The 11,887-nt window shown below is 48.1% G+C and overlaps 5 protein-coding genes across 5 annotated transcripts; 4 read left to right on the forward strand and 1 right to left on the reverse strand.

The window, feature by feature from the left end:
• Positions 1-476: 476 nt before the first annotated feature.
• Positions 477-3,302, forward strand: BDQ94DRAFT_182588 (uncharacterized protein; the record flags this gene model as incomplete). Its single annotated transcript, XM_026774195.1, has 8 exons — positions 477-561; positions 609-844; positions 926-1,272; positions 1,304-1,457; positions 1,533-1,968; positions 2,031-2,317; positions 2,391-2,512; positions 2,582-3,302. The coding sequence occupies 8 exons, from the start codon at positions 477-479 to the stop codon at positions 3,168-3,170; spliced, it is 2,256 nt and encodes a 751-aa protein (XP_026622110.1). The 3' UTR covers positions 3,171-3,302.
• Positions 3,303-4,554: 1,252 nt separating this feature from the next.
• On the reverse strand, positions 4,555-5,370 carry BDQ94DRAFT_162285 (uncharacterized protein; the record flags this gene model as incomplete). The annotated part of the gene is made up of 2 exons (XM_026769518.1): positions 4,555-5,192; positions 5,289-5,370. 2 exons carry the CDS (start codon positions 5,368-5,370, stop codon positions 4,555-4,557), a joined length of 720 nt encoding a protein of 239 aa, XP_026622111.1.
• A 1,159-nt stretch (positions 5,371-6,529) lies between these two features.
• Positions 6,530-7,372, forward strand: BDQ94DRAFT_150952 (RmlC-like cupin). Its single transcript, XM_026767678.1, has 4 exons — positions 6,530-6,626; positions 6,687-6,755; positions 6,810-6,963; positions 7,027-7,372. The coding sequence occupies exons 1-4, from the start codon at positions 6,572-6,574 to the stop codon at positions 7,142-7,144; spliced, it is 396 nt and encodes a 131-aa protein (XP_026622112.1). The 5' UTR covers positions 6,530-6,571; the 3' UTR covers positions 7,145-7,372.
• Positions 7,373-9,187: 1,815 nt separating this feature from the next.
• On the forward strand, positions 9,188-10,005 carry BDQ94DRAFT_182590 (alpha/beta hydrolase; the record flags this gene model as incomplete). The annotated part of the gene is made up of 2 exons (XM_026774196.1): positions 9,188-9,598; positions 9,649-10,005. The coding sequence occupies 2 exons, from the start codon at positions 9,188-9,190 to the stop codon at positions 10,003-10,005; spliced, it is 768 nt and encodes a 255-aa protein (XP_026622113.1).
• Positions 10,006-10,269: 264 nt separating this feature from the next.
• Positions 10,270-11,431, forward strand: BDQ94DRAFT_150955 (uncharacterized protein). The gene has a single exon (XM_026767679.1). It carries the CDS (start codon positions 10,303-10,305, stop codon positions 11,032-11,034), a length of 732 nt encoding a protein of 243 aa, XP_026622114.1. The 5' UTR covers positions 10,270-10,302; the 3' UTR covers positions 11,035-11,431.
• The last annotated feature ends 456 nt before the right edge of the window (positions 11,432-11,887 follow it).

Raw genomic sequence — 11,887 nt, forward strand, 5'->3', positions numbered from 1 at the left:
GGAATAATGGCGCAGGTTCGATTAAGCGAGCTCCCTAGTACGATACCAACCGAGTAGCCAGTGCGCCACCTCCGGCTATTAGCGATGGGGTGTCTATGGTTCGGAGTCTAATCAATTAGGCTCATGCGTTTTAGCATAGCATGGTCTTCACCGCAAAAGACCCTCGTCGATGGAGAGAGAATCGTTTCTCAAAGTGGTTACGAGCCAGAAAAATAGCTGAGTAGAGCTGAATAGCATCCTGGATTGCTGGAAAGAGAAGAAAAAGCCGGGACTGTGTCGGAAAGCAGTCGTGGTTCCCTCGGTCAACTCTCGTTTTCTTCGCAACATAAAAGGCTACCCGTGGAACCCTGGAATGGAGGATCATAAACGCGCCTATACATAAAAAAATACGTACGTGGCTCTGCCCTTCAACTGCAAATGTTGGTTGGACTCCTTCTTTTCCACGTGCCACAACTTCCCGGTAATAACGACGCATCATGTGGAATATCCGGGATTACGGATACTATTTCCACCAGAGGAATTTGTGGGACGAACAGTGTGACCTTGGATCGCTTTGGCTTGGTGAGACATAGCTCTCTCACGTACATATATAGCCCATTGCTAACTAGATAGCGGCTACGGAAGCACATGGAACGCAATCGTGGTACCGGTAGACCCCAATCTCTTCCAAGCTTTATGCTTCTCCAGCCATATACTCCTTGACCACTGCGTCAGAAACTCGAGCACACGGTCCTTACACATACCAGATGCTGCCCGAAAGAAGATGATCTTTGTGAGCCGGACTCATGGGACCAGTTGTAGTTTGCACCTGGATCTGGTAGGGCCCAACGCAATGGCGCTGGAGGTACAAAATGCGTCCGGGACCGGACCGTCCACTGGACCCAGATCTCATTACCCAATAGGGTAATACTATTCGGCCAATCAGAGCTCCAGTGGATGGCTTTTAGGACTAGTTCGAGTTGTGAGTGTTGACTGGCGCGAACTTTTGAAGCCCCTCTCTAAGGCTGCAAAGGGACCCCCTCCCCGTCAGCTTGATCGTGAGACCCCAACAGCTGCATGTAATCTGATATTTTCGACCTTGAAATTCCCCAATATCAGACGATCTGCCGGCCAAGAAAGTCTAGTAAGTGCCCATCCCGCACTAACCTTGGTCATCAAGCGCGTCCACATACCCGGGGGATGGCTGTCAGCCATATCTGAGCCCGGCCACCCAAGCCACGACTGTGTCCACTACGGGAAAAGAGGGCAGGAGAGCATGCAGAAGTACCTTAGGTTATCCTAATCATGTTTACTTCCGTTTCAGATGTACAGGGATTCGGGCAGCACCCGATCCCCGGTCCACGAGAGATGGGCACGTAGTGTCGTTCACTGCTGTTAAATCCAGATCAAACCACGTCACTCCGTGCATTCGCCAATCCCGCCTCTACCCCCTTGTCAAAGCCTCAAGCCAACTCCCAGTCACCTAAAATCCTCGATTATGCCGGGAAAGCGATCTTCAGCAGCGTCCTCCTAGATTTATCTGGCTCTTACAGCCACCTGTTATCAGCTCCACACGGCATGACCTACCCATCGACAGCAGCACCATGAGCGAAGACCAAGACTCGGATTCAGCAACAACTGAGTACCAGTTTGTTTTTGGTACAGACCAGCCAGGCGCCCGCAGCCATGCGATGCGACAGTTCTGGAGAAGGAGGCACCAAGCCCTCCAAAGTTCCCCTCAGACTACTCGACCTCAGCTTAGAACACTGCTCCCGAAGGACTATAGCTCAGAGAGCAGAGGATATCAGCAGGACGCGTCCCCAGGTCAGACCCTTGAATCACAAGCGGAGGAAGGTCAACCAGGCTCTGCCTACGCGAAGTTTTCAGCTTCAGACGTCGGTGATGCGCAGCAGTCCTCGATCATTCATGGGCCGGGCCCCAAATTTCCAATAGATCTGTCGGCTAAAGACCAAGAGATCTTCTCTTCATGTGAGTAGAACACAGGAAAAAAAGCAATATTCTCCAGGCAACTGATGTCAAGTTCTATTCAGGGCTCGATTTACATGCTGGTTTTGGCCCCGGCTTGTCACGGAGTACCGGATTCGACCCCGTACGTGATATCTGGTTGCCTTTGGATCTATCGAACAGTGCCTCATTCTGCGCTCTAATGGCTCATGCGGCAGCTCATGTAGCCCATCGTCAAGGCCAGACAAGGTCGATAGAATCGGAGAAGTTTAGAACTCTGGCTGTGGGCATCATCGCAAAATGGCTGGCCGATGAAAGAAGATCGACACAGGATGACACGATCACGGCTATTGCACGCCTCTTGATGTTCGAGGTACGTATTTTCAAATCAGAGCCTGTGTTGAAACACCCACGATACTCACCTGGGTTTACTATTCGCAATTCAGAAATACTGGGCCATCGATGACCAATGGCGCGCCCATAAAAATGGCCTTGTCAGCGTTATCAATGCAAGGGGTGGTGTAGAGAGTTTCCGGTCAAGTTGGCGTCTTCATATGGTGTTATTCCTGTGAGTGCTCATAATTTTCATACTAATATCTACAGCCTTTGTGCGCTAACCAGAGTTTTGAGTGCATAGGGCGTTCTCTCTGGCAGAGCCGTCAAGAAGTTCCTCCCCAGCGCATGTCTGGGAAATCTCAGAGTACTATTTTCCCGCCACCGTTCATCCAGCAATCGAGCTTCGACTACATCAGGTTGACCCCAAGGCCTCCCAAGGGCTAAGCCCCTACCCTGATATCCATGAAACGATAACATTCCTGGCGAGTTCCTCAAACTTATCGCTAAACGCATCGCCCAATATACAAGATCGCACGCTCCTCTGCTTATTCATACTTGCTGTGATATTCCAAGAGTCACTCTACTCGTCGTCCCCGGAACTCGGTCGCTCCTTCACCGACAAACTGGCAGTACTAAATGAAGCGCTGTCTAAGAGCAAGAATATATGGAAACGCTCCTCGCACGAGCTATATGAGTTTCTGATGGGGGATCATTTGGATCTTCTGCTCAGCCCCTCAGCTCGCAGTTTCATCACCAAGGTGGCCCAAAACCTGGTTTATTTGAATGAGGACGCACAGGCCGCTGTCGCAAAATGCCTTCTCAACAGAGTTCTGTGGCAGAGCCAGGATGTGAAGGCTGATACAAACTTCCAAAGTAATGGAACGCTCTAGCAATAAGCCGAGTGAGAAGCTTCTCCATAATCCTGGATGGAAGACGATCGAGCGGCTCCAAGCCGACTGTGATGTCTGTATTGTATAGTATAGACAAGAACTACTGCACTTCGCCTGCAGTTGCTAGCAGACAATTTCTCCTCATTAGCATTACTTCAACCCGTACTTAACTCTCCATCAGGTAAGGTCGTCAAAACTATGACATTGTCATACACACCAATCAGGGAACACCAGGCCTCCAAAATTGAATATGCCCTACATATTACCAGTTTACGAGTTGAGCAATTGCATTTTTGCTCCTTATAGGCAATCATTGTAGCAAACCACTCCCTCACTCACGATATTCTGGTAAAATCAAAAGCTAAATTTACCCCATCATAGGCACATCCCCACACCCCCTATTCTATGCATAATGACATCAATTAATTGAAAATTACTGAATACTTATCATAACTTTCAAATCTTGACTCCGAGTCTCGGGTCAAGATGATCTCTGTAAATGCTTGTCTGCATGTCTCCGCCGAACCGCTCTATTCCAATCATGGGCGAATATAGGTGCCAAGAAACCCAGTCTCGCATACCGATGCATGTAAGGAGTGGGAAGCATGCAGGAACCCAAAATACCAGTGTTACATGGTTAGGTTTGTATTTAATCGAATTTAGTACATAGTAACCGCGCGATAAAATTTGTGATCTTCGTGATTGATATGACTGAGATAGTCGCTCACAACATGTTCCCTCGCATCTAATTCCAAAAATACAAGGCGCAGATGTACCTTTGCATGCAAAATTCAAGTTTTATTTTGTAGTCCATCCCCCCTAACTAGAAAGTTTAATCCCGATCTACTCACTGTAAGGATCGGAATAGATTCCCGAGCTTACCCCGACTGCTCTCCGAGAATCTCCGAATTGGTTCCGCGTCCGTCTCCGTATCCGACACTAAAACGCGCATTTTCTGTTTTTGGCACGGATTGAAACAATGGTGGGAGAGTAATATATCTAGTGTAGTTTATATATTATATACTAGAACATCAATATAGAGCGAAATGAGGGCCAATTTTTGAGTGAGACGGTGGGGGTGGAGGGGAGTTAATGGTAGTAGGGAAGCGGGGCTTTTTTTAGGGGGATGTTGAGTTCTGCTTCTATTTGGGGAGAAATAGACGATATCTAGTAAGGAGGTGCTTGACGATAAGAGAACTAATTCACTAATATCATTGAACGAAACAAGGCTTAATAAAATCCCACGTCAGACGATCATTTGGCTTGTTTTGGGTATAATCACAGATTGATTCATCTTGAACAGAATCTTCACAGTACATATCGCAAGTACAAAAATGCTAGAATTTATCCGTACTCAACAGATATCTCCAGTCTAGCTCGAATATCATTCAGGCTTTTCCTTCGCGGGCCCTGCATAGTGAAGAATACTGAACGCAAAGTTCGGATGGTCGCTTAGTAGCGTGCAAAAGCTGCCACTGCATCTGAGATTCTCAATGTGATAAGCTGCAAAATGCGCAAAATACGAAAACAACGAGTTGCTCTCCTTGAACTTGGAAAGAGCCAGCCGAGCAGCTGGAATAAAAGCCATTGACATATGTATCCGGCTGTCTCCCATCCCAGCCATGGTTTTCTTCATATGTGTGACTGCAAGGCTTCCTAATTCCGGAATATTGTATTTATCGCAAAACACGTAGAGCTGGATATCGTTGAGAATTGAAGCAGCTACTTTGCATTCGGCGGATTCGTCGTGGTTGGTTGCGCATTTGATATCACTTTTCTGAAGGTCGTTTCTATCGGGGTATTCCCTTGTATATGCCCATCCGACGAGAGCAGAGAGTGTGCTGGCCTGTGTGTCTATGCAGACATAAGTGGATATTGCTTTCTCTATGTAGAACTGGTAAAGAGAAAAGCACTTGGATTTGAGAAGTCCCGTGTGAATTTTGAATTGTATCTCAGAATCTTCTGTGCTGAGAACGATCATTCTAGTTTGAAGGAAGTCCGTAAATGGGCCCACCGAGTAGGCTAATATCGGGAACAAATGTCAGTAATCCCGCTGAAGCAACGTGCCAGACTCCTTCTCGGAGTCTACATGCCCGTCGGATGAATACATTGACTAACCAGACATGTGTTTCTTATCGGCAACATCTTCAGCAAACGTTCCTTTACGTTTCTGTGTGGTATGTGGAGTCTTTTGACTCATTGTGAAAGACACAATCGAAGTCAATACTTGACTACTCTTTGAGAACGACGACGGAAGAGCAGGGAGGAAAGGAGAGAAGTAGAGATGAGAGTAGATGAGGAGCAGGTTACGAAAAGTGAGAAGTTCGTCTTCCACCATAACTTTTCTGCAGCCATTTACTGTCTCCTGTTCCTTGGGAGTTTTCCAAAGAGCACTGTGTCGTGAAAGATATGCTTGCCAGTAACACTGCTGCGTAAATGACACATTCTCACCTCTCATTCACTTTGTGCTCTGAGGATTCCGTGAGCATTGGCTCATTGTACCTATACCAACGTCGAGCATAAGTTGCAGTTTCGGATTGCTTAATACTCTATTAGTATGATATACCTCGTTCTACTTTGTATAACCTTTCCCAAGGCATGGTATTTGCTTCATGCTTTAGTAGCAGGCAGCCTCGGTTGTACGAAAGCAAATCCATGCAAGTGAGGTCTCCTGGTTTGGTCCGGTGCTTGTGTCTCCCTACGTATGATGTCTGAGTCAACACTTCTGAATGATCATACTGTTTGTCTGGCCTCTCTGGTTTTGGACCTCGCTTGTGAAGCGGACGCAGTTGTGTGGACATAATTGATGAATGAGTGTACAACTGAATCAGCAAGGAACTGATCACCAGTGAACTACATAAGTGACCTATAGCCTCAGGCAGCAATAGGTATATGGCCTTGACCGAGTTTTTGTATTTTGCGGGATCGCCTTCAACGTGCGGGTGCCTACTTGGGTCCCACACTGTGAGCCGAGGTTCTTGGCAATTCCAATTCAGCGAGTCACAATCCCCTGCAGATTCACTATGCAAACAAGCATAATATCAAAGCTTGGCGATCAATGGCGCTGGGGTGTCAATCCGGAACGGTGCGCGGTTGAGGCGCATCTTTAGCATGCTGCAACCCTATCACTAATCTTAAATTTCCTACCCATCGGCTGTGCCGACATGACCATAAGCTTGAATTTTGCATTGCACTCGGCCGAGTCATAGGCAGCAAGCTACGTGGCCCTTGGACTTTCTGCAACCCGCTCGAATCGTCGAAATTGTCGGACGGTGATGTCATGGCATTATTCAGCATGGTGGGGTTGCATTAATTCACTTTTAAGCTCGTGTCGCAGCTCCGGGCAGGCTGGCGATTAGGAGCATCCTGGGTTCACTTGATATAAGTCAAAATCTTCAAAAATGGCCAATAATAAGATTGACGTCACCAGATCCTCGGACTTGGACGAGGCAACGGGTATGTTAAGCCTTTCTCCAAGAGATCCGAGGACAGTATCATGACCATAACATTGGATAGGGGGACGGACAGAGGGAATGGTTCGGAAGGGAGCTATCATCGACAAGTCGGATCAGTTGTGCGCACTAGGTTGGTTGAGTCCCTTTGCCAGGAGTTGAATGTTTCTAATACAACGTCTGCCAGTCATGTGCGCCGAGCCACATTCCTGCTCGGCTGTCCACCATCACGGCGAGCAGGATACCGTGGTTTACGCCGCAAAGGGCCACGGTTCCATTGTCTTCGATGGGGGAAAGCAGCGCAAAGACCTCTCCCCGGGTGACTTTGCTATCATTCCTGCGTAAGTGGTAAGGCACTAACTAATATAAGTACGTGAACTGACTCGGAGCCTACCTGTGTGCAGCTACACGGAACACCAGGAGATGAACCAATCAGATAAAGATGTTGAATGGGTGATCACCAGAGCAGGACGCAAGCCCATCACAGTCAACCTGGAAGGTTGGTCTAATACTTCTAGCTGAGGGCTGGGCCTTACCGTTGATGCAACGTGGGTGCTTTGTGTGTTAGTTGTATACATTAGCGAATGCTTTCACCTTTGCGTCTTCAGACCTTTGTAGCAATCCAGACATTCCTATACAACCTCATTGATGGGCCACTTCGCGCCTGGGCTTGTTAAAAGCTTTTTACGTCTTGGTACTCCCAGATCATATGTAGCCCTTGATGAACAGAACGCAATACGCATATAGAACAAAGCCTAGTACGTACCTGAAACTGTTGACGATGGACGAAACCTACCCTTACTGTCAAGTACTTGGGATATATCCCCAATTAATAAGGATGGTCCCAGTAACATACAACGCTATTCCCTGCCTTCGGGGAAAGCTCCGATGAACTGTTGCAGGAACTTGGGTAGTGAGGGCAAAGGGATTCCAATAGTCAGGTGACCCTAGAGGATTTATCCATGAGGGATCCATTTCAGAACTTCCTCACCTTCCTATACTCTCATAATGCTACTGTTGCATTCTATATACTACATTCCTTTCTGCTTCATCAATACCACTACCCGCAGATTCAGATAATCAAGATATGTATACAAAACTTGCTTGTCTGCACAAAACAACTTCTTCAACCAAGCAGCGCGATCATGCCATTCCCTGCTACAGCCACAAGCTCAAAGAAATGCAAACATCCCACAGCTTGATCGGGTGGTCCAGGTTACTACGAAGGCCCTTGTTCGATCTTCATCGTCTGCAAGATACTTTTCAACTTTGTTCCCCTTGTATATATACATCCTGGAACATCATACGCCGTCGACCATCTTGTCAGGAAATGGAAATTTTGCCGAGCCCCTCACTAGCCATGGCACAATGCAGAATGAGATGAGCCTTCTCAAATGATCATATAGAGATCTTTCAAATGGTCATATAGAGATCTCAAGTAGTGGGTATTGGTTGTTATGCGATATGGCTATCCTGAGTTGCGCTATGGCTAAAATCCGAATCTCTCACAAGCGAGAGGCTACGCCTCGTTTTTGATCATCGGCTTCATTCAACCCTGACCTCCTCACCACACTGAGTTGGCAGGCGATGGGATTGTTTCTACAAGCTTTACTGGATAGCTCTTCCTAAGCAACGGTGGGCTAAAAACAACACACGCCTATCTCGGTTACGCAGACGATAACTTATCTTGCAGAATGCCTCAAGGAGCTACACCCTGATTCAAGTCTCGATGGAGGAATATCTATAACCGACATATGGCAGAGCATCTTCCATTGGTGAAAGCCTGGCCTATCAGACGAAGTGTGACGGCCACATCCATCAAGTCAGGGACAACAGTCAACGCAGACTTTGTTCATCATATTGTTACGATCCTTCCGGCGATTGAAGGGATTTCATCCATTTCATTATGAGTGTAAATTCAACAACATCCGAGGCACTCCTTCTACCCCTCGATTAAAGAGGGAGCAGCAAAGTCAATTTTGCCAAGACCATAAGCGCAGCCGTCCTCGGTTGCTGCTCAATTTGAGTGTTATTTTTTACGACGCCCCCGATTACTGTCATATGCGTTTACGCCATGCAGGCCATAGTGTGGATATAAACTCCTGTCCGGCATGTCCGACAATACCTATATGTCAGCTCGACACCACGCTTCTGCTTCGACAAGGCGATGGACGAAAGCCCTCACTCGGCCGCCGGATCTTCCGAATACTGGATCCACTTGGTTAACGAAACGGTTTGCGGATAATGATGGTATAGCGCATCCGTGCACGCAACGGCATTGGACCGTTGCGGTTTTCAATATCCAAGCGAACGGGCTAAGACGGCTGACAGGTGGGCTAAATACTGACCAGCCCAATCATTCGCCACCTCAATAACGGCATAGATGGCCTTTGAAACACATTGACTCGTATTGAAGATCGCACCCTGTTGAGAGGAGTCGAGACCTGGGGCGCGGCACACCTCGGTAAGTGAGAATCTTGGCCCTCTTTTCGAGGCTTTCCCCACGCTGCCTGAACGTACGAAGCAGTAAATCTTCTGGCACATTTCAATAATTACATTCGCAAAATGGCTTCAGCTCCCACTATTGTTCTGGTACCTGGCGCGTGGTGCACGCCAGTCGTCTATGATACTCTGCGTGCTACTCTAACCTCGCGTGGTTTACCCTCCACGGCCATCGCCCACCCCTCCATTGGTGCAGAGCCACCCTCAAAGACCCTGGCCGATGATGTTGCCCACTTGCGGTCCGAGTTAGTCTCATTGATCGACAAGGGGAAGGACATCATATTAATGCTACATTCATACGGTGGAGTTGTCGGATCTGGGGCGGTAGAAGGGTTGGGCAGTGCAGAACGCGCGCAACAGGGAAAGCCTGGTGGAGTTATCATGGTAGTGTACATGAGCGCGTTTGCCATACCAAAGGGAAAGAGTCTGCTGGATATGCTGGGGGGCCGGTTCTTGCCGTTCATGAAGGCGGAGGTGAGTTCAACATCATCGCGAATTTGCGGCTTTGACCTTACATGATTCAGGGTGATTACGTGCACTGTCTCGAAGGAGCTGAATACGGTTTCCACGATATCCCACCTGTCGACAGGGAACTGTGGACATCCCGGTTGACACACACTTCTATTGCGGTATTCTCCGGTGCCTCGACCTTTGAGCCCTGGCATGTCATGCCGACCGTCTATATCATCTGCGAAGAAGATCGGGCACTTCCGCCCCCAATTCAGGAACAGATGGCAGAAATGCTGAGCACGAAGTGGATCTATCGGTTGAAAAGCTCCCATTCGCCGTACCTGAGCATGCCAGACAAGGTGGCGGATATTCTCGAGGAACTCGCGGGCAAGGTTTTGCCTAGTGGTGCGGGAATCGCCGCAAATTTGTGAACTGCATAAACCTAGAATACTTTTTTCCCATAATTATAAATAGGACGTAAGATCTGCCTGTCTCAGTTTCCAATCACAGAGCCACCATCTTAGACATAGAGAGCACAAGTCACACGGGTCAGTTGCCTGCACAATGCCTCTTCAACCTCATCAGCACTACCACGAACAACTCAGCCTCCGTGGGGCGCCAAGGCAAGGCTGCAGCAATGCTCGGGAAAATATAAATATAGCAAGATCCTCCGAAGTAATCCCCAAGACAGTTACTATCTGTCTGGAACCACATCATCCATAATCATCATGATGCCACCTACAACATCCCCTGTTCCTCACATCCACCTTCTCTGCATGGACGAACAGTTCATCCATGCCTTCCAATCCGTCCTGTCGACGGCCATCACATCTCCCCAATTTCCCAAAATCACTTTTCACAACTGTTCCCTCTCCTACCTTCCCCCAAGCATTCAATTCGACGCCATCATCTCCCCTGCCAACTCCTACGGCCGGCTAGACGGTGGCTTCGACGACGCCATATCACGTGCCTTTTCCCCAACGGCAGACTACCTCGCGTTGACCCGCCACACGCAGGGGATTCTCTACCGCGACTATCGGGGCTATTTACCTCCGGGATCATGTACCCTCATCCCCATCCCGGAGGAGTTTGGCCCTCGGTCGAAGAATGTCTGGGGAACAAGGTATTTGGCGCTCTGTCCGACCATGAGAGTGCCGCAAAATGTGCGCTGGGATCGGGAGATTGTGTATGAGTGTATCTGGAGCTTGTTGTGCGCCGTCGACAGACATAACTGGGACGTCGAGAGGAGAACAGATGGAGCAACGAGGATTGATAGTCTCTTGATGACCCCGTTTGCGACGGGGTGTGGGCTTGTCTCGCCTGAGAAGTGGGCCAGGCAGATTGTTCTGGCTCTGAATCATTATGTCGATGCTGTGCAGAACCCGGAAAAGTGGTCCAATTTGGATCTGGGTCAGGCCATGGAGTATTCGAATGAGGTGGCGAGGACTTGGGAGTTATAGTCGGATATTGGAAGGTTTATATTTGACGCCCAAGGGGGCGATAAATGACGAAGATGAGGAAGATGTATTGGGTAATATGGAAATAGGATGGTCGCACTCCGTTGAGGGTGTATAGCTGGAGACAATAACTGGCAAGAGGAAGCCAAATAAAAACGATAATGAAACCGATGAATTGGGTGTGTGGAGATGATGCGTTCAACCTTCATCATTCGTTGATGGCATATATTCGAAGGTCCTCATCGGCAGGAGTGATCGAACAATAATATTCAAAATAGACGAAGAATAACTCATCAGTCTCTGTGGATAATACGTTCACGTTCACCTCTTGATGAAGTATATTCAAAAAGTATCAAGGACAGGAGGAATCATTGTGAGGATGATGAAGATGCACTGGGCCTGTGGGGATAAGATATTCAGCCTGTTGTCGGAATTGTAAAAAGACATATCTGCTCAAATCAGTGGTTGATACTCTTTATCGGCGCGCCCATTGTGGTGGTCCTGTTTAATGGGAATCTCCTTGACGCTAAGGAGGTAACTTGGCATTCTCTGAATACGAGACTGTCTGGAAATGTCTTGGAATCAACATACTATTCGAAAGTACCTGGGGTCAACTCACTCAGGTCACGAACAATGGTCTACTATGATATTCAATATGGGCTCTGTTACCGGCAAGTTCCACTGTCGATACATGATCAACATGACCACACTGAAACACATTACGCACTCAAAGTTCAACTACACGAGGAGGATTCGACTTCTAACGATATTTGAGAGCGTGGATATGCTGCTTCAGGGACACCAAGCACAGATGACTGCTGTCTCTCGGCTGTCGCCGGTTACATCTGTCTCAGAA

The sequence above is a fragment of the Aspergillus welwitschiae genome (genome assembly GCF_003344945.1).
Source record: "Aspergillus welwitschiae strain CBS 139.54b unplaced genomic scaffold BDQ94scaffold_39, whole genome shotgun sequence".
Lineage (NCBI taxonomy): Eukaryota > Fungi > Ascomycota > Eurotiomycetes > Eurotiales > Aspergillaceae > Aspergillus > Aspergillus welwitschiae.